Source organism: Pseudorca crassidens, chromosome 2 (genome assembly GCF_039906515.1).
Source record: "Pseudorca crassidens isolate mPseCra1 chromosome 2, mPseCra1.hap1, whole genome shotgun sequence".
NCBI classification, from domain to species: domain Eukaryota; kingdom Metazoa; phylum Chordata; class Mammalia; order Artiodactyla; family Delphinidae; genus Pseudorca; species Pseudorca crassidens.
The window spans coordinates 143,989,118-144,014,349 of NC_090297.1; the positions used below are offsets into that span (position 1 = coordinate 143,989,118).

General features: G+C 37.6%; 1 protein-coding gene across 2 annotated transcripts in view; it reads left to right on the top strand.

The window, feature by feature from the left end:
- Window positions 1-24,881, top strand: part of NSL1 (NSL1 component of MIS12 kinetochore complex) — a 37,988-nt gene extending 13,107 nt beyond the window's left edge. The window contains exons 5-6 of one of the 2 annotated variants that reach the window (XM_067728995.1): window positions 21,142-21,209; window positions 23,337-24,881. In XM_067728995.1, coding sequence (XP_067585096.1) covers window positions 21,142-21,209; window positions 23,337-23,615 — 347 coding nt within the window. In that variant the 3' untranslated portion in view covers window positions 23,616-24,881. Of the gene's footprint in view, window positions 1-21,141; window positions 21,210-22,604; window positions 23,308-23,336 lie in introns of those variants that run through there. The other variant, XM_067728996.1, reaches the window with a different exon arrangement.
- The last annotated feature ends 351 nt before the right edge of the window (window positions 24,882-25,232 follow it).

The following is a 25,232-nucleotide window of genomic DNA, read 5'->3' on the forward strand; positions in this document are numbered from 1 at the left end:
CCCATTTGTGGACATATTATATCTCATTTTGGGTTTTTCAAAATGTCCTCCAATAGTGTTTTATAAACACATGTAATAAAGATGTTTATAAGAATGCTGCCTGCTTGCTATGTTGAAAACAGTGTTATTTAAGGGACTGGATCTGATAAGATATTCTGTAATGCATGTAGAGAAGTGTTTAAAGACATGTAATAAAGATGGTTTTAAGGAAAAAACAGTATTTTATAAATTTCTCCACATAGGTTTTACACATCTTTTATTTGTTCCTAGATACCTTTTTGTAGCTATTGTAAATAGTAATATTTTGGGATTGCACATTGTAATTGAATATTCCTGGTGTTTAGGAATACCGTCGATTTTTATTTGCTGAACTCTTGTTAGTTCTAATGGATTATCTAATTTCAACTAGATTTTTAAAAATGTAGATAATCATATCATTTGCAAGTAATGCTAGGTTTTATCTTTTTCCTAACTTTATACATGTTCTATTTTTGTCTTATTATTACATTGATTAGAGCCTCCATTATAAATATTTAGGGGGTGCGGGAAGGATAAATCAGGAGTTTGGGATTAGCAGATACAAACTACTACATATAAAACAGATAAACAACAAGGTCCTAATGTATAGCACAGGGAACTATATTCAACGTCCTATAATAAACCATAATGGAAAAGAATATGAAAAAGAATATATATACATATGTATAACTGAATCAGCTTGCAGTACCCCAGAAACTAACACAGCATTATAAATCAACTATACTTCAACAAAAAAATTTTTAAGGAAAAAAAACCAAAAACTGAAAAAAAAAACAACCTCCAGTGTAATGTTGAATACTAGTAATGATAGTGGCCATGATATATATATATTTTTAAAATTTATTTTATTTATTTATTTTTGGCTGCGTTTGGTCTTCGTTGCTGCGCGGGCTTTCTCTAATTATGGCGAGCAGGGGCTACTCTTGGTTACGGTGCGCGGGCTTCTCATTGCGGTGGCTTCTCTTGTTGTGGAGCCCGGGCTCTAGGTGAGCAGGCTTCAGTAGTTGCAGCGTGCAGGCACAGTGGTTGTGGCTCGCAGGCTCTAGAGTGCAGGCTCAGTAGTTGTGGTGCATGGGCTTAGATGCTCCATGGCATGTGGGATCTTCCCAGACCAGGGCTCGAACCCATGTCCCCTGCATTGGCAGGCGGATTCTTAACCACTCCGCCACCAGGGAAGCCCAGTGGCCATGATATTTTAAAATTATGAATAAATGTTTAATTTTATTGAACACTTCTTTTGCATCAACTGAGATCATATACTTGTTTGACCAACTTTATTGAGGTATAGTTTACATATAATAAAATACATCAATTTTATGCATACAGTTTGAGTTTTGACAAATGTATACAACTATGTAACTGTGACCACAATTCAGATATAGAATTTTTCATCACTCATGAAGTTCCCTTATGCCCCTAGATCGTATGCTTTTTTGTCTCTAACTGTTAATATGGTGAGTTAACAGTGACAGATTTTTCTGATGGTTATCTTTGCATTCATAGAGAAAACCCCACACTCATTAGTATATTTTTTCTTTTATACACTTGAATTAAATTTACTTATACTCTATACCTGTATTTTATTTAGTATATTAACCTATAGTATATTTGCATCTGTAGTCACACAAAAAACAAACATGTGTTTTAAAACATACTGAACAGGCAGGAATAGAGACATAGACGTAGAGAATGGATGTGTGGACATGGTGGGGAGGGGCGGGGAGGGTGGGACGGGTTGGGAGATTGGGAGTGACATGTATACACTACCATGTGTAAAAAAGATGGCTGGCCTGAGCATGCTGTAAAGCACAGGAAGTTCAGCTCGGTGCTCTGTGACGACCTAGATGGGCAGGATGGAGGGTGGGGTGGGTGGGAGGTTCAAGAGGGGGGATATAGATATGCACATGGCTGATGCACTTCATTGTACAGTGGAAGCTGGCACAACATTGTGGAGCAATTATACAATAATAAGGAAAAAAATAATAGTAAAGCAGGTGAACTTCAGTGAAAAAAACAAACCATACTGTCCCTTTCCAGTTTTGTCATCAAGGTTATGCTGCCCTCACAAAACAGTTTCTAAATGTTGGAGGTTTTTTGTTCCTTGAAGAGTTGATAAGGTTCATGTATAAAACTGTGTGGGCCTGGGGTATGTATGGGGGTAAGTTTGACTTAACTGATTTAGTATACTTAATGGTTATTGATTTCTTCAGGTTTTTAATTTTTTCTTGAATCAAATTTGGTAATATTTGTTTGGAAAATAGTCTGTTTCATCCATGTGTTCAATATGTTGGTATGAAACTGTAGTAGTTGCTTGTAATTAAAAAAATTTGTTCCACATATGCTTATTTCTTAATGTTGTTTGTTTTTGCTTTCTCTTTTTTCTTGATATCTTGCTCTAGATTTCTTTGTTTTTATTGGTCTTTGCAGAGAGTCAGCTTTTAGTTTTGCTGAGTTTCTCTATTGTTTTTTTACTTTTCTGGTTCCTTGAGTTCTGATCTTATCTTTAGTGTGGTCTTCCTGCTTTCTTGAGTTTTCTGTTATTTTTAGCTTCTTGAGTTAAACACTTAAGTTTACTTCAGTCTTATTTTTTAATAAATATGTTTAAGGATACATTTAGATTTATCTCTAAGTCCTGCTTTAGCCATATCCTCGAGACATGACATGTAGAACTTTCACAATTCAGCTCTGAATATTTTTTTGTTTCCAATATAGGAGTTTTACTATTTTCCCTCTTTTTTGCCATCTATCATGTTGATAGATTTTTCTTTATTCTCTTATTTTCCTTTTTTCTGGTTTGGAAGCTATATGCTATGCTTCTTTTCCTTTAGTGTTACCTGTAAAATTTTAGCATACTATAATTTTAAAATTATCTAACACAGTCGGGAGTTATACAGTATTTCAAGTCCCCTCCTGGGCAAGAAAAGGACTTTATTACACATTACCCACTGAATAAGCATACCCCTCCCCCAATTTTCCTTCTTGTTTGTGTCTAGAACTTTAGTTCTTCTCTTGTTAAAAAACACTTCAATAGTTGCTACTTTTTTGCACTCAGTGATTAATTAAATTTATAGCAAAATGTTCCAAACTCTCTGTCATGGCTTCCTTCTAGGTTTACTACTCTGTTGATGGGTTCCTTAGGTACTTTGAGTAAAAGTCTGTGGGCGGTAGACTCTTAGTTTTTATTTCATGCTCTTGAATTTTGTTTTATTTACTTTCATGTACCATATGGAATATATTACATCATTATCTTTGACACTTATTTTTTTCTAGTGGCTTTATTGAGGTACAATTCATATACTATCCCGTTCACCCATTTAAAGTGTGCAACTCGATATTCACAGGGTTTTATGCAGCCATCACTATAATTAATTTTTAAACATTTTCATCACTTCAAAAAGAAACCCTACATTCTCCCCCTAATCTCTCATCCCTCTCCCTTGGCCCTAGGCAACCATTAATCTGCTTTCTATCTATATAGATTTGACTATTCTAGACATTTCTTATAAATTAAATCATGTCATATGTCATCCTTTAAGAATGCCTTCTTTGAATTAGCATGTTTTCAAGGTCCATGTTGTAGCACGTATCAGTATTTCATTTCTTTTTTTTGCCAAATATTCTATTTTATGGACATATCACATTTTATTTATCCATTTATCAATGTATAGCTATTCTTGAGTTGTTTCTACTTTTGGTTGTTATGAATAATTCTGCTATGAACATTTGTGTACAAGTTATTGTGTGGACATATGTTTACAGTTCTCTTGAGTATATATAGCTAGGAATGGGATTGCTGGATCATATGGGAACTCTATGTTTAGAGGAACTGTTGAACTGTTTTCCAAAGTGGCTGCCCCATTTCACATTTCCACCAGCAGTGTTCGAGGGTTCCAGTTCCTCCACATCCTCATCAGCTCTTGTTATTTTCTGTCTTTTTTTTTTTTAATTGGAGTAAAATTGTTATGTTAGTTTCTGCTGTACAGTGAAGTGAATCAGCTATATGTCTACCTATATCCCCACCCTCTTGGACCTCCCTCCCCCCTTCCCCCCCCACCCCCGGCCCTCCGCCATCTAGGTAATCACAGAACACAGAGCTGAGCTCCTGGTGCTATACAGCAGGTAGTGTATTTACACATGGTAGTGTATTTATGTCAAACCTAATCTCCCAATTCGTCCCACCCTCTCCTTCCCCCGCTGTGTCCCCATGTCTGTTCTCTACGTCTGTGTCTCTATTCCTGCCCTACAAATAGATTCATCTGTACCATTTTTCTAGATTCCACATATATGCATTAATACGTGATACTTGTTTTTTTCTTTCTGGCTTATTCCACTCTGTATGACAGATTGTAGGTCCATCCACATCTCTGCAAATGACCCAATTTTGTTCCTTTTTATGGCTGAGTAATATTCCATTGTACATATGTACCACATCTTCCTTATCCATTCATCTGTTGTTGGACATTTAGGTTGTTTCCGTGTCCTGTCTATTGTAAATAGTGCTGCAATGAACATTGGGGTACATGTGTCCTTTTTTTTTTAAATTTTTTTTTGGCTAAGTTGGGTCTTCATTGCTGCATGCAGGCTTCCTCTAGTTGCAGTGAGCAGGGGCTACTCTTCGTTGCGGTGTGTGGACTTATCATTGCAGTAGCCTCTTGTTATGGAGCATGGGCTCTAGGCACACAGTTTTCAGTAGTTGTGGATCAGGGACTCTAGAGTGCAGGCTCAGTATTTATGGTGCATGGGCTTAGTTGTTCCGTGTCTTGGACCAGGGCTCAAACCTGTGTCCCCTGCATTGACAGGTAGATTCTTAACCCTGCGCCACCAGGGAAGCCCTATGTGTCCTTTTGAATTATGGTTTTCTCGGTATATGCCTAGTAGTGGGATTGCTGGGTCATATGGTAGTTCTATTTTTAGTTTTTTAAGGAACCTCCATACTGTTCTCCATAGTGGCTGTATCAATTTACATTCCCACCAACAGTGCAAAAGGGTTCCCTTTTCTCCACACCCTCTCCAGCATTTATTGTAGATTTTTTGATGATGGTCATTACAGCCGGTGTGAGGTGATACCTCATTGTAGTTTTGTTTTGTTTTGTTTTGTGTGATACGCAGGCCTCTCACTGCTGTGGCCTCTCCCGTTGCGGAGCACAGGCTCTGGACGCGCAGGCTCAGCGGCCATGGCTCACGGTCCCAGCCGCTCTGCGGCACGTGGGATCTTCCTTGGACCGGGGCACGAACCCATGTCCTCTGCATCGGCAGGCAGACTCTCAACCACTGCGCCACCAGGGAAGCCCTAATTGCCATTTTTTTTATAGATAATCTATTTTTTCTCTCCTGATTTTTCAGAATTCTTTTTGTATTCTTAATGTTCTGCACTTTTACCATAATGTGGCTAGATGTTTATTTTTATTTACGTAGCATGGTGCTTGAGGTGCACTTTTTTTTTTAAACGTTGAAAGGAACTTTATTGCTTTTTCTTCATTATGTATAAATGCATTCACATTCCACAAGTGTTAAAAGCGTAAGAAACAAATTTAAATCACACAAAATCATGTACTCAAGAGATAATCACTATTAACATGTTTATAACCAGTGACCAAGTATTATAATATATTGCTTGAGGCTACACCTTCAATCTACCTGAAGGTCTTGCTTCCTTTACCTTGAAAATTGAATCCAACTACTTCCTACCAAATCCATCTGTACTGCTGTTGTCCTTGTCACTGTATTCTCCTAGTGGGACTGCTACAGTAGTCTCCTCACTGGTCTCCTTCCATTTCAGTTTGCCACACAGCGGATTCTTTTTAAAGCATAATCCGATTAAGTCACCCCCTGCTTAAAAGTCTCCAGTGGCTCCCCATCATACTTCCCTTGGTCTCTCTGACCTGGTCCCTGAGTGCTCCTCTTATTCCATCTCTGACCCCGGTTTCTTACCACTCTCACCTTTGTTTACTGAGCTCCAGCTACACTAGCATTCTTTCTGTTTCACCAAGAATGTGCCAAACACACAGTGGCCCTGTGGCTTTCACACTTGCTGCTCCCCCATTCCTATCTGAAACTTCATTCAGCTGTCTGTTCAAAGTGTTACCTCATCAGAGAGGTCTTCCCTGACAATCTGTGTCAAATCCCCTACTGACCCACTTGGTCATACTCTATCACTTTAACCTGCTTTATTTCCCCCACTCCTTACTGACATTATGTAATTTCTGTTCATTTTATTGTCTTCATCCCTTCCCCCCGCCAAGGACTTTGTTTTGTCCACTTTTGTATCCCGTAGCTCTAAGATCATTATCTGACATAGCACACTCAGGAAATATTTATGAAATAAGTACATAATTATACATGTTCTTTTTAAATTAAAAAATAAGGATAGCATTTTATTTTTTGTTTTTGGCTTCCTTTCTCCTTTCCCATCTACTGCTCCTTCAGATGTCCAACATTAATCTGGTATGAATCCATTTATCCATTTTTCTCTTCTCATATAATCATATAGAAATACATATGTACTAGACATTTGGGGAGCATAATTTATTTTACAGAAAATTGATTTATGTACTCAGATTATCTACACCTGACTCTTCTAACCTAAGTATATGGGAGAATCCTCCAATTCAGCTGCCATAGATCTAACATTATTATTTTAAACTGTTTTATATTTTTATAATTAGTTTTTGTTTTGTTCTCTTAATAAGTGTAAGCTTAATATAAACTTTTAAATAATCAGTGGTGTATATATAGTAGAAAATGAAAGTCCACCATACTTGTCTTCCCAAGTCTATCTGATGCCACACACCTTCAAATAGATAACTACTGTAACTGTTTGATATGTCTAATTTTAGATCTTTATATCAGTGCATTTGTATGTGGGCAGATAGGCACAGGGAGTTTTGAGTTATTTATTTTTTATATATAAGTATTATACAATATATTATATTCTGTTATTTTTTTTCACTCAACTATGTAACATATAGTTCAGCTCTGTGCTGCTTATTGGTAATTTCTTTATGTTTTTGTACATATACACACAATTTTATTTAAATAGATCATACACATATTTTTTTGGTTTGGGTGGATTTTTTGTTTGTTTTGCTTGCTTCCTTTTTCTTCTCATCTTCCACTCAGATCTCTGTGTGTACTTTCAATCTGAGGACTCCCATCTTCTAGAAAATCTTTAACTTAATCATTCAACTTTGCTTCTTTATCATTTTTTCTATTTTTGTAGTATTCTTGTTTTTATTTCATAGCGTATTTTTTTTCTGTAATGTCTGTTATGATTTCCTTTAGCTATTGGAGGATCCTAAACCTTTAAAAATCATTTTCAGATTGCTCTATTTTTATTCCATCTGCAGCAGGTTCCTCTCCTTGACATTGGTTATAGTGGCTGTCTTTCATGGTTGTAATTTCTTCATGTATTTAAGAATTTTGCTTAGCAAGTGCTTCTTGACTAAGTTTTTCATGTGCTTATTTTCTTGTTGCTGCTTTCCCCTCTTCCTGTCTAGTAGTTTTGTGGTTTCCTTCCGTCTGGCCCTTGAACAGTCCCAGGCTAGAACCATATCTTAAATTGACACTGTGGGGCCCCTGTTCCACTGCAATATTGGAGATAGTGGATCTGGTCACTAAGTCAGCAGGCAGCTTAATCTAGGCCTGGGCTTTGAGGTATTTTCTGCTTCCCATCAACTTCTAGTGTAGCTTTAAGTATGCTGCAGCTCCTTTCAGTGGTTAATGTCAGGTTTTTTTTTTCCAGCCTCCTTTTCAGGGTAGGAAAACTCCATTTCAGCCCTTGGTTTGATTATGAGGTCGACTCTCCCCATTTCCTGCCCCTCTGGAGCACTTTGATCCCCTTTTATCTTGTGGGAAGCAAATTCCTGGTTACTTACTGCCTACCTACCATCTGCCTACCAGTGGATCTGCAACTTCAGCCTGACTTACAGCTTTTTCTCGTCTGCGTTTTTCTGGTTCAAAGAAATGTTTACTTTATATATGCTTTGGGATTTGTTTTTTTTAATTTTCTGTATTTATCCAATGGTGTTTTGGACAAAGGTGGGGAGTTTATGAACTTCCAAGACCAACTTGAATAAAAATCTAGGATACTCTTAAAAACACAAATCAACTTTAATTCCTTTGCTTAAAATCCTAAAATCTTCCAATTTTAAATATAATAGACTTCAAACTTCTCAGCATTCCTTTACATGACCTGGCTCCTCTAAATTCATTTCAGGCACTTTTTGCTGTAGCCCTAGACCCCATCTTTCAGTTCTTTGAAAGTACCTCACTTTCACATATGCTTCTTCCCAATGCTTCTTTTTTTTTAAATTGTTATTGAAATATAGTTGATTTACAATGTTGTGTTAGTTTCAGGCGTATAGCAAAGTGGTCTCTCTCTCTCTCTCTCTCTCTCTCTCTCTCTTCTCTCTCTCTCTCTATATATATATATATCCCTTTTTAGGTTCTTTTCCATTGTAGGTTATTATAAGATAATGAATAGAGTTCCCTGTGCTATACAGTAGGTCCTTATTGGTTATGTATTTTATATATAGTAGTGTGTATATTTTAATCCCAAACTCCTGATTTATTCCTCCTATCCTTTCCCCTTTGGTAACCAGAAGTTCGTTTTCTATGTCTGTGAGTCTATTTCTGTTTTGTAAATAAATTCATTTGTATCATTTTTTTTAATTCCACATACAAGCAATATCATATGATATTTGTCTTTCTCTGTCTGACTTCACTTAGCATGATAATCTCTAGGTCTATCCATGTTGCTGCAAATGGCATTATTTCATTCTTTTTATGGTTGAGTAGTATTCCATTGTGTACATATACCACAGCTTCTTTATCCATTTATCTGTCAGTAGACACTTAGGTTGTTTTCATGTCTTGGCTATTATAAATAGTGCTGCTATGGACATTGGGATGCATGTGTCTTTTCAAATTATAGTTTTCTCCAAATAAATGCCCAGGAGTGGAATTGCTGGTAGCTCTATTTTTAGTTGTTTAAGAAATCTCTATACTGTTCTCCATAGTGGCTTCACCAATTTACATTCCCACCAGCAGTGTAGGAGGGTTCCCTTTTCTCCACACCCTCTCCAGCATTTATTATTTGTAGACTTTCTGATGATGGCCATTCTGACTGGTGTGAGGTGATACCTCATTATTGTTTTTATTTGCATTTCTTAAATAGTGATGTTGAGCATCTTTTCATGTGCCTGTTGGCCATCTGTATGCCATCTTTGGAGAAATGTCTGTTTAGGTATTCTGCTCATTTTTTTTTTAATCCGTTTATTTATTTTGGGCTGCATTGGGTCTTCGTTGCTGCTCGCTGCCTTTCTCTAGTTGCGGCAAGCGGGGGCTCCTCTTTGTTGCCGTGCGTGGGCTTCTCATCGCGGTGGCTTCTCTTGTTGCGGAGCACGGGCTCTAGGCATGCGGGCTTCAGTAGTTGTGGCTCACGGGCTCTAGAGCGCAGGCTTAGTAGTTGCGGCGCACGGGCTTAGTTGCTCCGCAGCATGTGGGCTCTTCCCGGACCAGGGCTCGAACCCGCGTCCCCTGCATTGGCAGGCGGATTCTTAACCATTGTCCCACCAGGGAAGTCCCTGGGCTCATTTTTTGATTGGGTGTTTTTTTGTTTGTTTTTGATATTGAGCCGTATGAGGTGTTTGTGTATTTTTGGAAATTAATCCCCTGTCGGTCACATAGTTTGCAAGTATTTCCTCCAGTTCCATAGGCTGTATTTTTGTTTTGTTGATGGTTTCCTTTGATGTGCAAAGCCTTTTAAGTTTAATTAGGTCCCATTTGTTTATTTTTGTTTTTATTTCCATTACTCTAGGAGACAAATCCAAAAAAAACATTGCTGTGATTTTTGTTAAAGGGTGTTCTGCCTATGTTTTCCTTTAGGAGTTTTATAGTATCCAGTCTTACATTTAGGTCTTTAATCCATTTTGAGTTTGCTTTTGTGTGTGGTGTTAGAGAATGTTCTAATTTCATTCTTTTACATGAAGCTGTCCAGTTTTCCCAGCACCACTTGTTGAAGAGACTGTCTTTTATCCATTGTACATTCTTGCCTCCTTTGTCATAGATTAATTAACCATAAGTGCGTAAGTTTATTTTCCCCAGGGCTTCTAAGGTTGACATCTTTTCAATTTTTCTTTCGCATTTAAAGGCTACCTCCTCAGAGGATCTTCCCTAACTACCCTAACTAAAATAGCCTCTCTCCAGTTCTCTATCATAACCCTTGTTTATTTCCTTAATATCATTTGTTACGATATGTATTTGTGTGTTTCTTTATGGTTTCTCACAAAACTGAAAGCTTCATGAGCTTTTTACTTTGTGTTTGCATGATATAGTATCATGCTCAGTAAATACTTACTGCCTGATTATTATTCACCCATCCATTCAGCATATTTATTGAATGTCTACTATATGCCAGAACTGTTCTCACTGTGGAGGATGTAATGGTGAACAACACAGACAGGGTCCTTGCTCTGTGGAGCTTATGTTCTAGTGGGAGAAGAAAAGTATCAACAAATAGTAAAATAAATAAGTAAAATCAGTGTTACGGTGGTGTGTTTAGGTGATGGGAAACACTTTTCTGAGGAAGCAGCAAGAAGGAATTTACCTTGTGACAATCAAGAGGAAGAACTTTTCAGTTAGAGAGAAGAGCTAGAACAAGGTTCGTAAGTTAAGAATGAGGTTGAGTATAGAACAAGAGACCACTGAAGCTGTGGTGGAAGAAATAGAGGGAAAGAGCATTACAGGATAAGGTTAGAGACTTGGCTGAGACCAGGTAACACAAGCTAGGAGTTTGAAAGTATGTGGTAGCTTAAGACAGATGCAACTCTTCAGTATTGAAGGAGCTGGTGAGGTGCATGTGGGAGTGATTGCAGAGGATTACATACCTGCTACCTAGCAGGTGTGTTAAACAGATGTGTTTAAATTGTAGCAAAGTGTTATCTTCCAGAAAGTCATAAGTCACTGCTTAGTTTTTGGTTTCATTTTCACCAGGGATGGTACTTTTTAATTCATGGTTCTTATTCATGCCTTTGGTTACCCCTTTAGAAACTAGTACAAGCCAGACATCCTCTGTTATGCATGCTTGCTCATACATGCTCATAAAATACAGTGGAAATAGAAAGGAAGCATTCAGTTAATGCTTTTTTGCTGAATTTCTGAATTTGTGCAGGCTTTTGGAATTTCATGTTTCCTAGTTTAGTCAGTGCAATGACCTGAAAGCCAAACAAGGTTGATTACTCAATCTTTCATTTCCACTTTTTCATTTCCCTATGTTTTAGAAAGCAAGTGACTAGGGAAGGCAGTGTACTCAAGGGTGTATAACTTCCACATTTTTAAGAGCAAACTTTTTAATATCTTTGCAGCAATCTTTTAATTAACTATCTACTAATAGGATGAGTTTTCATTTGTCACTTATAATGTTTTGTGATCCTATTAGTAAAACTAATCATTGCTTCCATATCGTCATTTTTTAAAAGTTATTTGAAGTTTATCGATGAGACTCCCTTTTAATTATTTCCTGTCCTTCTCTAAACATGTAGTGATGACAAGGAGCTATTTTAAGTTTCTCTGTAGTAGACTTTATGATAGTTCCAGTTCTTTTGGTGACCCTACAAGCAGAGGACTTAGAGGCTGTTCCTCTTCTCTCCTAATAATGACTTGCTTAAGCCACTGCCAGAATACTTACAGGTAGTCACCCACTTACATTTCAGACATTCATATTTAATCTGAGCTTTGGAATTTGAATTGTATTTCCCCCCTGAAAAACAATTTACAAATGGTATTATAAATGAATTAGTTTCTAGGCTACCCTTTAAAGATCTACGTAACCTACAGGGTAGCTGAAATATCAATACTGCACATTTAGGATGAAAAACATTAGGAGAATCACATTTCAGATGCACGTTAGTTCTACTACATGATGTTTAAATAGGAGGGATTCCTAAACATCTTTGTTTGTGGTGAGAGGATGAACAGTGGTCCCATGAAGATGTTCCCATTGAGGCTATGGAGAGAGCCATTGGGAACGCCTCTGGAGGAAGCCCATCCCCATCTCCTGCATGGCAGGGACTAGCTGTCTGCATGTGAGACATTCTTAAGTCAAATGGGTGTATATCAGGAGTATCTGTATGCTCTTACTAGTTACAAAAAGTGAAAAATTCATTAAAAGGAATCTTAAGTGAGGGATTGAAAAGTTTATATATTTTGAAATTTCCAAAGCAGATGTTAATGTTGATAAATGCTTTTCTGATACCTTTACAGACATTTCATGTTTAGTGATATTTAATTGTGTGTTCCCCTCCCCCTTGTTTTTTTTTTTAATCTTTGTGTGTTTTGGGACTTCCCTGGCAGTCCAGTGGTTAAGACTCTGCGCTTCCAATGTGGGGGCAGTGGGTTCGATCCCTGGGTGGGAAATGAAGATCCCACATACCGCACGGTGTGGCCAAAGAAAAAAATCTTTGTGTGTTTGGTTTTATTCCTAAAATTATTGATGATCCTTAGTTTTCAAAGAAAGGAATTTAATTCACTTAACTAAAAAGAAAGAAAATGGTACTGTAATGTTAACATTTGAAACAAATTTAACTCTAGACTTATTCTACTTTTAATTCTTTACCAGGCATAATTTATTTTTATTTCAAGAGATTTTCATTATATTGGAGCTAATTTTTGATCATTCTTCTGAGTATAGTATAATTCCTGGCAAAGTGATATTTTGGAAAGTTATGTATAGAATACAGAAGAGCATGTGCTGTGGGTTCTAATTCTATTCAATGTTTATTCAGTTATTCATTCAGTTCAGATACATTTCTCAGCCCTGAACAGCTTCTTTTTCCCTATATATAAAAGGAGGCTGATGAAATCTGCTTGCCTCACAGAGTTGCTAAAGTTATTACATAAGATTGATTGGCAATGTATGACAGCCCATAATACCAGAAATGGGCTGTCGTAGGATCAAGTAGGGAAAGCTTTCATGCCATTGTGTTTCTTTTCCCTGAACTCTCCTCCTTTTCATAGCCAGGTTTCTCAAAAGAATAATCTACACACATCAGCTTTACTTGTAATCTCTCATTTTTGTCAGAAATAATCACTGGTATTTAGCATTGATATTGTTATGTTAAATGTTCTTCAAATGAGCCAGGTAATCATACTATGAGTATATTTTCTTTCTTGAACATCTTCCCATCCCCCTTCAGAATGCTTTATTTTTCTGTTTGCTTTGTTTGCTGTTGTGTCTTTCACTAATTCTTTCCCAAACACTTCAATAGAACTGTAAAATTCCTCTCAGTATAGTAAACACTTCCATCAAATGGTTATCCATCAAATCCATTTTAAAACCCTTTCCTTTTTTCTTGGAGGTATTCCTCTGGGAGTCTTTTGTCCTCCTAGTATAATCTGGACTGTTTGCTCTCTAGGCCTGCTGCAAAGCTTTCATCCTGTCTGTTCCTTTCCTCATCATCCTGGGAATTTCCTTTACTTCTTCTCTGTTTTGGATCATGTTTCCTGGTTCCTGTGTTTTCTTCTTTCTTGATTTATTCCCTTGTTTTGGTATAGCACATCCTCTACCACCCACCTCCTATTCCCACTCACCCCCAGCCATCCAAGTCCTCTTAGGCTAGGCAACTCTCTTACAACATCTATGTAGTTTTTACTCTCCTTTCAATTCCCCTGTTGGATTGACCTCACCTCCCTTTGTGCCTCCATAGAATACTTTATCATAGCCTTGGTCTGTCATACTTATTAAGCACCTACTCTACATGTCAGGCACTGTGTTCAGCACTAGACCGTCCAAGATTAAGAGAATGAGGTTCTTGTTCCCAGGGAAATTCTGAAAGGTGGAAAAGAACACCATGGTTCTCACTGGAGGCAGTACTGCCCCCTAGCGGCCCTTTGAAAAAGTGGGGGGAAGTTTTCTGTTACCACAGTAATGGGAGGGTACAAGCTGGCATTTTGTAGTCAGGAGCCAGGAATACTAAATGTCTTATAAGTGCAGCACAACTTTAGAATGTTCCACCAAACATTCATGTGTGAAAATCTGTTCATAGTTATTCAAGCCTGGGACCTAAACTCCATTTTACGCACAAACCCAAACTACTTGGCGCTTTTTACATTGTCTTTGCTTGTGCAACAGATGGAAAACAGCTACTGTCCATCATTGTGGGTTTATAGAAGAAACATTTTTTTAAGTAGCATATGTTTATAAAAAAAGTTAAGAATCCCTTGGATGATAGATTCATGCAATAGCAATGAAGAAGGAAATGATTGCCTTACTCTATACATAAAAGTAAGAACTTTCTAGAGTAAATGTTAAAAAAAGATTCTGTTCATTATTGTGTGTATGTTTGTATATACTGAGCTATAATATACAGTGCACAGCTTGATGAATTGGTAAACACACGTACACATTAAGACATGCAACTGCCACCTGGATCTAGATAGAGTGTCTGCATAGTTGGGAAACATAGGATAAACTTATTTTTAAAAAGTATGTTACATTTTCAAGTAATGTGCCCGTTATATTTTCATGTGTACAATAAATTCAGTCAAAGTGTCCAAAAAATCTGGAAACATCAGGAAACTATCCTATTTAATACATTTCAGCAGTTGGACCCATTGTTTTATTTTATTTTTTTAACATCTTTATGGAGTATAATTGCTTTACAATGGTGTGTTAGTTTCTGCTTTATAACAAAGTGAATCAGTTATACATATATCTCCATATCTCTTCCCTCTTGCGTCTCCCTCCCTCCCACCCTCCCTATCCCACCTCTCTAGGTGGTCACAAAGCACCGAGCTGATCTCCCTGTGCTTTGCGGCTGCTTCCCACTAGCTATCTATATTACATTTGGTAGTGTATATATGTCCATGCCACTCTCTCACTTTGTCCCAGCTTACCCTTCCCCCTCCTCGTATCCTCAAGTCCATTCTCTAGTAGGTCTACATCTTTATTCCCATTTGCCCCTAGGTTCTATATGACTTTTTTTTTTTTTTTTTAGATTCCATATGTATGTGTTAGCATATGGTATTTATTTTTCTCTTTCTGTCTTACTTCACTCTATGACAGACTCTAGGTCCATCCACCTCACTACAAATAACTCAATTTCGTTTCTTTTTATGGCTGAGTAATATTCCATTGTATATATGTGCCACATCTTCTTTATCCATTCATCTGTTGATGGACACTTAGGTTGCTGACATGTCCTGGCTATTGTAAATAGAGCTGCAATGAACATTGTGGTACATCACTCTTTTTGAATTATGGTTTTCTCAGGGTATATGCCCAGTAGTGGGATTGCTGGGTTGTATGGTAGTTCTATTTTTAGTTTTTTAAGGAACCTCCAGACTGTTCTCCATAGTGGCTATATCAATTTAAATTCCCACCAGCAGTGCAGGGGGGTTCTGTTTTCTCCACACCGTCTCCAGCATTTATTGTTTGTAGATTTTTTGATGATGGCCATTCTGACCGGTGTGAGATAATATCTCATTGTAGTTTTGATTTGCATTTCTCTAATGATTAATGATGTTGAGGATTCTTTCACGTGTTTGTTGGCAATCTGTATATCTTCTTTGGAGAAATGTCTATTTAGGTCTTCTGCCCATTTTTGGATTGCGTTGTTTTTTTGATATTGAGCTTCATGAGCTGCTTGTAAATTTTGGAGATTAATCCTTTGTCAGTTGTTTCATTTGCAAGCATTTTTTCTCATTCTGAGGGTTGTCTTTTTGTCTTATTTATGGTTTCCTTTGCTGTGCAAAAGCTTTTAGGTTCCATTAGGTCCCATTTGTTTATTTTTGTTTTTATTTCCATTCCTCTAGGAGGTGGGTCAAAAAGGATCTTGCTGTGATTTATGTCATAGAGTGTTCTGCCTATGTTTTGCTCTAAGAGTTTGATAGTGTCTGGCCTTACATTTAGGTCTTTAATCCATTTTGAGTTTATTTTTGTGTATGGTGTTAGGGAGTGTTCTAATTTCATTCTTTTACATGTACACGTCCAGTTGTCCCAGCACCACTTATTGAAGAGGCTGTCTTTTCTCCACTCTATATTCTTGCCTCCTTTATAAAAGATAAGGTGACCATATGTGTGTGGGTTTATCTCTGGGCTTTCTATCCTGTTCCATTGATCTATATTTCTGTTTTTGTGCCAGTACCATACTGTCTTGATTACTGTAGCTTTGTAGTATAGTTCGAAGTCAGGTAGCTTGATTCCTCCAACTCTGTTTTTTTCCCTCAAGATTGCTTTGGCTGTTTGGGGTCTTTTGTGTTTCCATACAAATTCTGAAATTTTTTGTTCTAGTTCTGTGAAAAATGCCAGTGGCAGTTTGATAGGGATTGCATTGAATCTGTAGATTGCTTTGGGTAGTATAGTCATTTTCACAATGTTGATTCTTCCAATCCAAGAACATGCTATATCTCTCCATCTATTTGTATCATGTTTAATTTCTTTCATCAGTGTCTTATAGTTTTCTGCATACAGGTCTTTTGTCTCATTAGGTAGGTTTATTCCTAGGTATTTTATTCTTTTTGTTGCAATGGTAAATGGGAGTGTTTCCTTAATTTCTCTTTCACATTTTTCATCATTAGTGTATAGGAATGCAAGAGATTTCTGTGCATTAATTTTGTGTCCTGCTACTTTACCAAATTCATTGATTAGCTCTAGTAATTTTCTGGTAACATCTTTAGGATTTTCTATGTATAGTATCATGTCATCTGCAAACACTGACAGCTTTACTTCTTCTTTTCCAATTTGGATTCCTGTTGTTTCTTTTTCTTCTCTGATTGCTGTGGCTAAAACTTCCAAAACTATGTTGAATAATAGTGGTGAGAGTGGACAGCCTTGTCTTGTTTCTGATCTTAGAGGAAATGGTTTCAGTTTTTCACCATTGGGAACTATGTTGGTTGTGGGTTTGTCATATATGGCCTTTATTATGTTGAGGCAAGTTCCCTCTATGCCTACTTTCTGGAGGGTTTTTATCATAAATGGGTGTTGAATTTTGTCAAAAGCTTTCTCTGCATCTTTTGAGGTGATCATATAGTTTTTATCTTTCAATTTGTTAATATGGTGTATCACATTGATTGATTTGCGTATATTGAAAAATCCTTGCATTCCTGGGTTAAACCCCACTTGATCATGGTGTATGATCCTTTTAATGTGCTGTTGGATTCTGTTTGCTAGTATTTTGTTGAGGAGTTTTGCATCTATGTTCATCAGTGATATTGGCCTGTAGTTTTCTTTCTTTGTGACATCTTTGTCTGGTTTTGGTATCAGGGTGATGGTGGCCTCGTAGAACGAGTTTGGGAGTGTTCCGCCCTCTGCTATCATCATCATATTTCTTCAAATATTCTTTCTATCTCTGTTAGTTTACATGTGCAGGAAAGGTAAATTGAACTAAAAAGAAACAACTCTTTGCAACCAGTTACATTTTATCAGTCTAATTATGAAATGTTTTAGATCCAGTTACAACTTTCATACTCCCTTTTTTCAAAAGATGATGAATTACTTAGAGCGTTGTGTGTAGAACAAAGCTAATGGGAAATATGTAATAGAAGATTTGAGAGTCCTTTTAATAGAACCAAATGTTACTGAATTAATAGAAGCACACGAAGTATAGGAATCTCATTTTTTATTATAAAAATGATTTTTAAATACTTCCTATTATTGCCACATTAAATATTAAAAACTATTTTTGTACAGTGATAAGAAATTATGTGAATATTAAATTTTTAATTCGAGTTTTAGATTGCTTTTCTTTACTCTTACTCTGAATCTATCCACAAAGGTCAACCACATATCTTCTCTGTAGTTTCTCATATTTCTGTTTTTGTCTTATCCATTCTCTATTGCCCACTGCCTTTCAACAGTGTGATCTCTGAATTCTTTTTGAGTGGATGTATATACTGAATGTAATTTGAATTATGGTGGAATTTCAAAGTAGGAGATATGTTTTCTGTTGGATTTAATCTTACACTTTCTCATGTTTTAATGTAGGGAATTACTTTTTTTTTTTTTTTGCGGCACGTGGGTCCCTCACTGTTCTGGCACCTCCCGCTGCGGAGCACAGGCTTCAGACGCCCAGGCCCATTGGCTGTGTCTCACGGGCCCAGCCGCTCCACGGCGCGCGGGATCCTCCCGGACTGGGGCACGAACCCGCGCCCCCTGCATCGGCAGGCGGACCCCCAACCACTGCGCCACCAGGGAAGCCCTCCATGTGTCTCTTTTAAACTGAAAGTTCCTTGAGGGGCAGAGACCATTTTTCCTTACTCTGAATACCTAACTACTGGTATTTGTCCATGGAAAGTACATAATAAATGTTAGAAGAATGGGCAGCTCCACACAGGTGTGCAAGTTTGATGAGGAGAAAATGTGGGCCTGGCTGGAAGACAGATTGCTACAAGAGTACTGAAGGTTGGATCATTTATTTGCCATACCCAGGGGAGAATTTAATAATTGCCTGAGTGCTCTTGGGGGAATCTCCCCAAATCGTAAAAGAATTGAAATTAAATCAGCATACTATTTTAAGGCAAGGGTCCTGAGAATATAGGAGGCTGTGAACTTGGAGAGGAAAAAAATTACAGTGTTATTCTTATTAACCTCAAACTGAAATTTAGCATTTCCTTCAATTTTGAATGCAGGTAATGGTGGTAGTATTAGCAGTACCTGTAATTTTTTTTTTTTTGCTACTGGAAGCCACAGATATTTTCAGTTTCTGTTGTTGCAGACACCTCGCAATATTGTTTATACTCATTATTTTCTTATTATAGTAATTAGACCTGCCGCTCGATCTTTTTGTTTAAATCATTATAAAGAAGCACCTGTATTACCTATTACAATTTTTAAGTAATTATATTTTTAAATTATATTTTAAAACATCGTTCTGAAATTCTAGAGTAAGCAAAACTGACGTATAATGATAGAAATCAGATGAGTGGTTGCTTCTTGTATAGAAGATTGGGAAAGGGGCACAAGAAAACTTCCTGGAGTGATGGAAATGTCCCATGTCTTTGGTGTACATTTGTCAAAGGTGGTTGAATGCTAAACTTAAGTTCTGCATTTAACTGTATGTACATTATACCTCAATTTAAAAAATAAATACATTAAAAAATATTCTGAGAAGGGGTCCATAGCCTTCTCCAAATTGCCAAAGAAATCTCTGGGAACTAAAAAAGGTCAAGAACCCTTTTTCTGAGGCTATGATGTTGCCTTTGCCTTTGCCTTTCTCCTTTAAGGCCCCATTCTCTCAGTTCCTTTTTTTTTTTTTAATTAATTTTTATTGGAGTATAGTTCCTTTACAATGTTGTGTTTTTACTGTACAGCAAAGTGAATCAGCTATACATATACATGTATTCCCTCTTTTTTGGATTTCCTTCCCATTTAGGTCACCACAGAGCATTGAGTAGAGTTCCCTGTGCTATACAGTAGGTTCTCATTAGTTATCTATTTTATACATAGTATCAATAGTGTATGTCAGTCCCAATCTCCCAGTTCATCCCACCCTGCCCCTTCCCCCTTGATATCCATGTTTGTTCTCTACATCTGTGTCTCTGTTTCTGCTTTGCAAATAAGATCATCTATACCAGATTCCACATATATGCGTTAATAAAAGATATTTGTTTTTCTCTTTCTGACTTACTTCACTCTGTATGACAGCCTCTAGGTCCATCCACGTCTCTACAAATGACCCAATTTCGTTCCTTTTTAAGGCTGAGTAACATTCCATTGTATATGTGTACTGCATCTTCTTTATCCATTCATCTTTCGATGGACATTTAGGTTGCTTCCGTGACCTGGCTATTATCAGTAGTGCTGCTATGAACATTGGGGTGCATGTGTCTTTTTGAATTATGGTTTTCTCAGGGTTTATGCCTAGGAGTGGGATTGCTGGGTCATATGGTAGTTCTATTTTTAGTTTTTTAAGGAACCTCCATACTGTTCTCCATAGTGGCTGTAATCAATTTACATTCCCACCAACAGTGCAAGAGGGTTCCCTTTTATCCACACCCTCTCCGGCATCTCTCAGTTGCCTTTGCTATTCATTTTCTTTATTCTAAATGTGTTCTCACTTTTTTGAGCCAAGAAAAGTCAGAAAAGAAAAAGAGCAGCTATGAAAGAAATTCTTTGCTTGGCTTATTTGCCAATCTGTTGAAGTCAGTAAAACTGTGGCCTTCCTAACATAGTTACATACTTGCTTAGACTTTAAGAAATTTCTAGTGAGAACTACTCTTCTAAAAACTAATTTGTAGGGGCTTCCCTGGTGGCGCAGTGGTTGAGAGTCCGCCTGCCGATGCAGGGGACATGGGTTCGTGCCCTGGTCCGTGAAGATCCCACATGCCGCGGAGCGGCTGGGCCCGTGGGCCATGGCCGCTGGGCCTGCACGTCCGGAGCCTGTGCTCCGCAACGGGAGAGGCCACAACAGTGAGAGGCCCGCGTACCACAAAAAAACAAACAAAAAAAAACAAAAAAAACTAATTTGTAGATGATTTCATAATGGAATGATTGTTCTTATCTCCAGTTTCACTTGGAGTTTTATTAGGATTTTTATACAGAGGTATCATTAAATATGCAGTTCTGTTATGAAGTAGGCATGAACATTTGTAACACAGATTGGAAGAAAAGAAAATGTATTAGGAATCAGAAAAGCATTGAGTGGGGCTTCCCTGGTGGCGCAGTGGTTAAGAATCTGCCTGCCAATGCAGGGGACATGGGTTCGAGCCCGAGTTCAGTAGTTGTGGCTCGTGGGCTCTAGAGCGCAGCCTCAGTAGTTGTAGCGCACGGGCTCAGTTGCTCCACGGCATGTGGGATCTTCCCAGACCAGGGTTCAAACCCGTGCCAGGTACATTCTTAACCACTGTGCCACCAGGCACATCCCTGTCTATCATTTTATACTTATAACCATAAGTTTTTCTCTGCTATTCTAATATTTTCACGGTCTTTTTATTTATCTGGATAAACTTAATAGGACACTTGTTTTAAATAGATTACAAAGTATTCTAAGAAAGATTGAGCCAAGGTGAATAATTCTAACAGACTGTCGTCCAGATAGCATCTGCATGTCTTTTATGACTTCGTATTAGATAAAAAGCCTAAAATACTGTTTGACGGTTTCTTTGCAGCCCCTCGTATGGAAAATTTGAAATGCAGAGGAGAAAAAATAGCTAAGGAGATCAGTGAAGCCATGAAGGTAAAAGCTACATACTAAATTATAAGTGAATAACATGTGTGGCTAGGTGTTTGCTTTTAGCATTCTTAGGTGTTTTAGTCTGTTGTAACAGGAATTCTCAGTAGTCTTTTAAATAGATCTTTAATGAATTATTAATTGACGGTAACATTCAGAATAATTACCATTTATTAGACACCTACTATGTGCCGGTATTATACCTGGCTTCTTTAAAGGTTGGTTATATTTTTGAGTTCTGAGAGTTAGCAATCCATCACACAATTTTGGATGATAATACCAGTTAACATTTAGCCAGCATTTAGTCTGGATTAGGCACCATCTAACTGCTTTACATGTATTATATTTCCTCATTTAATCCTTACACTAACCCTTTGAGATAGGTACTGCTGCTGTTTTACAGATAAGGAAACCAAGGCACAGAGGGGCTAAGTAGATTGCCCAAATAAGTAATTGTGCCAGGATTTAAACCCTAGATGTTTAGCTCCAGAGCCTATACTCTCAGCCACTGTATTATTCTGTGTTGATGCAAATAATCAATAAACAATATACAATAAGAATAGAAGAAGAGTTTTATTAGAGCCAAACTGAGGACTATAGCCCAGGAAACAGCTTCTCAGTAGCTCTGCTGGGACTGCTCCGAAGGGGTAGGGGAGGAGAGAAGATACATGAATTTTTTTGGCTGGAAAAAATGTGGTCAAGGTTACAGCTTGGTAAAAGATTACTGCTAACCACAAAGAACAGACATCTCAAGTTAATGAATTTAGGATTTTTTCTGTGTATGGGAAGATGCAAGAATCTGGGGTCGTTGAAATTCATCCTTAAATATGCATCTTAACTATCTAGAAGCCTATACATCCAAAGCACAGAATGCCTGAATTCCCCTGAGGGCTCACTGTCTTGGGTGGCTGCAGTGGGTTGCAGCTTAACCCTTTATGTAAGTGGATGATGAACAAATTCTTTTCTTTAATGATGAAAGCAGATGTACAATGTATGTTTGACAGGCCACAAGACAGGCTGTTTCAGTTAGCATAAAGTTCAGCCTAAATCATGTATAAGCCAGAGTGATTTCCCCATACCTCAATATGTGAAAATTTCTTCCATCAACTGTATATCCAACTTGGAGTTTAATATTATTATCATAAATTGTTTATATTATTGACATTTATTTTGCCCAAACAGAAAATATTTAGATTTCTAGTACAGGAAAATTATTTTAAAACTCCTTCAGAATCTCCTCTGTTTTGATCATCTTCTGTAACACTCTTTTGTGGTTTGTACTGATGCCATGATTTTCTGGTACTCACACTTCTCACTTCTCTCATAACATGTTTTTTTTTTTTTTTTTTTTGCGGTATGCGGGCCTCTCACTGTTGTGGCCTCTCCCGTTGCGGAGCACAGGCTCCGGACGCGCAGGCCCAGCGGCCATGGCTCACGGGCCCAGCCGCTCCGTGGCATGTGGGATCTTCTCGGCCCGGGGCACGAACCCGTGTCCCCTGCATCGGCAGGCGGACTCTCAACCACTGCGCCACCAGGAAAGCCCTCATAACATGTTCTTAATCAGGAGTTGACAAACTGTGGTGGGACAGGGTAAAATCCAGCCTGCCACCTGTTTTTGTAAATAAAACTATTTTGGAACACAGCCATGTACATTCGTTTACTTACTGTCTATGGCTTCTTTACATTACAACAGGAAAGTTGAATAATTGCGACAGAGATGTAAAGGCCCTCAGAGCCTAAAATGTTTACTGTATGGCCCTTTACAGAAAAAATGTGCTGATCCCTGCTCTTGATAATTAAGATTTCTAAAATACTTACTATCGTAAAATATGGAATTTCAGACATTAAATTTTAAACTCTGAAATTCTGTTACCTCCTGTTTTGCCAGAGTTTTATTTTACTACCAGGCATTATAGGAACAGAACATATCTTTTTAGTTTTAGCTTTTTGTTAAAATTCCTCAGCTAAAACTGGTATTTTAAGGTAAAGTTGAATATCTATGACCTAAAAAATTAGGTTTTAGAAAAAGCCTTGATCTGAAGAGTTAAAATACTCAAGTGTTGTGTCTATCTCTGTGTGTTTGCGTTTCAACCTGAGATTAATGTTAAGTATTACTGTTGTTTGTTTTTTAAGTCCTTGCCTGCATTAATTGAACAAGGAGATGGATTTTCCCAAGTTTTAAAGATGCAGCCTGTTATCCAGCTGCAGAGAGTCCACCAAGAAGTGTTTTCCGGTTGTTGTAGAAAACCAGATGTTAAACCTGAGAGCTTTATAGCACAAATAGAAACCACACCAGCAGAGAGTTCTGCTAGGAAAGACACTGACTTGGTACTGAGAAGAAAGCGAACTAAAGACTGCCCCCAGAGAAAATGGTATCCACTGCGGCCAAAGAGGATCAGTCTTGACACCTAAACTCTTGTTGTTTATCTTGGGAGTTGAGATTAGGCACTATCAACATTTAGATTCCAGCTTAATGCCTGGACGGGACTTCATTTAAAACAACAGATAAGTAGTGATTCTTTTACACAAATATAGTAGCTCTGTGCTGGGGTATGATGTAATATTGTATTTCTTTCCTCACCTTTGCATTGATAGTCAGTGAAAAGCGTATTGTTTGAATATTGGCACAAAGCCTGTCAGTGGTCATTAAGAGTGCAAACTTTTACTGTCCTTGAATACCATCAACGCTTGGCTGCCTTATAGCTTTTATGGAATTTCAGAAGTAACATATTCCATTGGGTTTCCTGGATATACATATTTCTTTTTAAAAAAGAGCTGTGTGACAGTTATCATTATTTAAGGACTGAAAGTCATCATCAGTTCTGCACAGGAGCAGATGCAGTCCTCCCCCACCCCTGCAAAGCAGTTTGATTTATCAAATTAGCGTGCAGGTGACAAGACTGGCTCTGACTTTGTTACTCTAAGTTTCGCTAATTTGGATTTGTGGGATTAATTTTAGGATTTTTTGGTTTTGTTTTGTAAGGTAAAGAAGATGATTATTTTGTGAAGATGATTATTATGTGTAAAAATTTCTGTTAGAAATAAAAATTGGCATGTAGCCAATGTTTCTTACCCACACTTTTGTTTTCCATAGATCTCTTAACTTTTAAACATAATTTGACTTGGAACTAATAAGTTTCTTTTCAGGATTTCTCATTATTTCTTTGTAAATGACTCCAGGTCAAAAATATATATCAGATTAATACATTAAACAAATTGTCATTGTGGAACAAATATAGATGCAATCATACTGAACTATTTTACATTTAAGAATGTTTATATATCAAGTATATAATCATTGGTAGAAGTCTGAGAAAGCTATATTGCCTATACTTCTAACATTAACTGCAGTTTCTTATCTCTTATTGTGTCTCTTACATTAATACATTGTAGGCAGCGTCATCTAATTTGCCAACTGTTTCCATATTAATGACTGAATACCTTCATTCCTTTGCAGAGGAATTTACTAATCATGAGGCTGGAAAATCCGTACTTCTCTTGTTCATTATGTCTTAATAATCATAAAAGTCTAAATGTGACAGAAAATCTGTCTCAGTGAAGAAAACTTACAAAGCTACTTCATCGCATTCTGTATTTGAATGTTACAACTTGAGATCTGTATATTCGTACACAGCAGTGTGTTTTTTATTAAAATAATGTACAAAGACTTCAACCTTATACTGTGTATTTTTTTTTAATTAACTTATTTATTTTTGGCTGCATTGGGTCTTCGTTGCTGCGTGCAGGCTTTCTCTAGTTGCGGCGAGTGAGGGCTACTCTTCGTTGTGGTGCGCGGGCTTCTCATTGTGGTGGCTTCTCTTGTGGAGCACAGGCTCTAGGCATGTGGGCTTCAGTAGTTGTGGCTCGCGGGCTTCAGTAGTTGTGGGTCGCAGGCTGTAGAGCGCAGGCTCAGTAGTTGTGCCGCACAGGCTTAGTTGCTCCACGGTATGTGGGATCTTCCCCGACCAGGGCTCAAACCCGTGTCCCCTGCATTGGCAGGCAGATTCTGAGCCACCAGGGAAGCCCCTG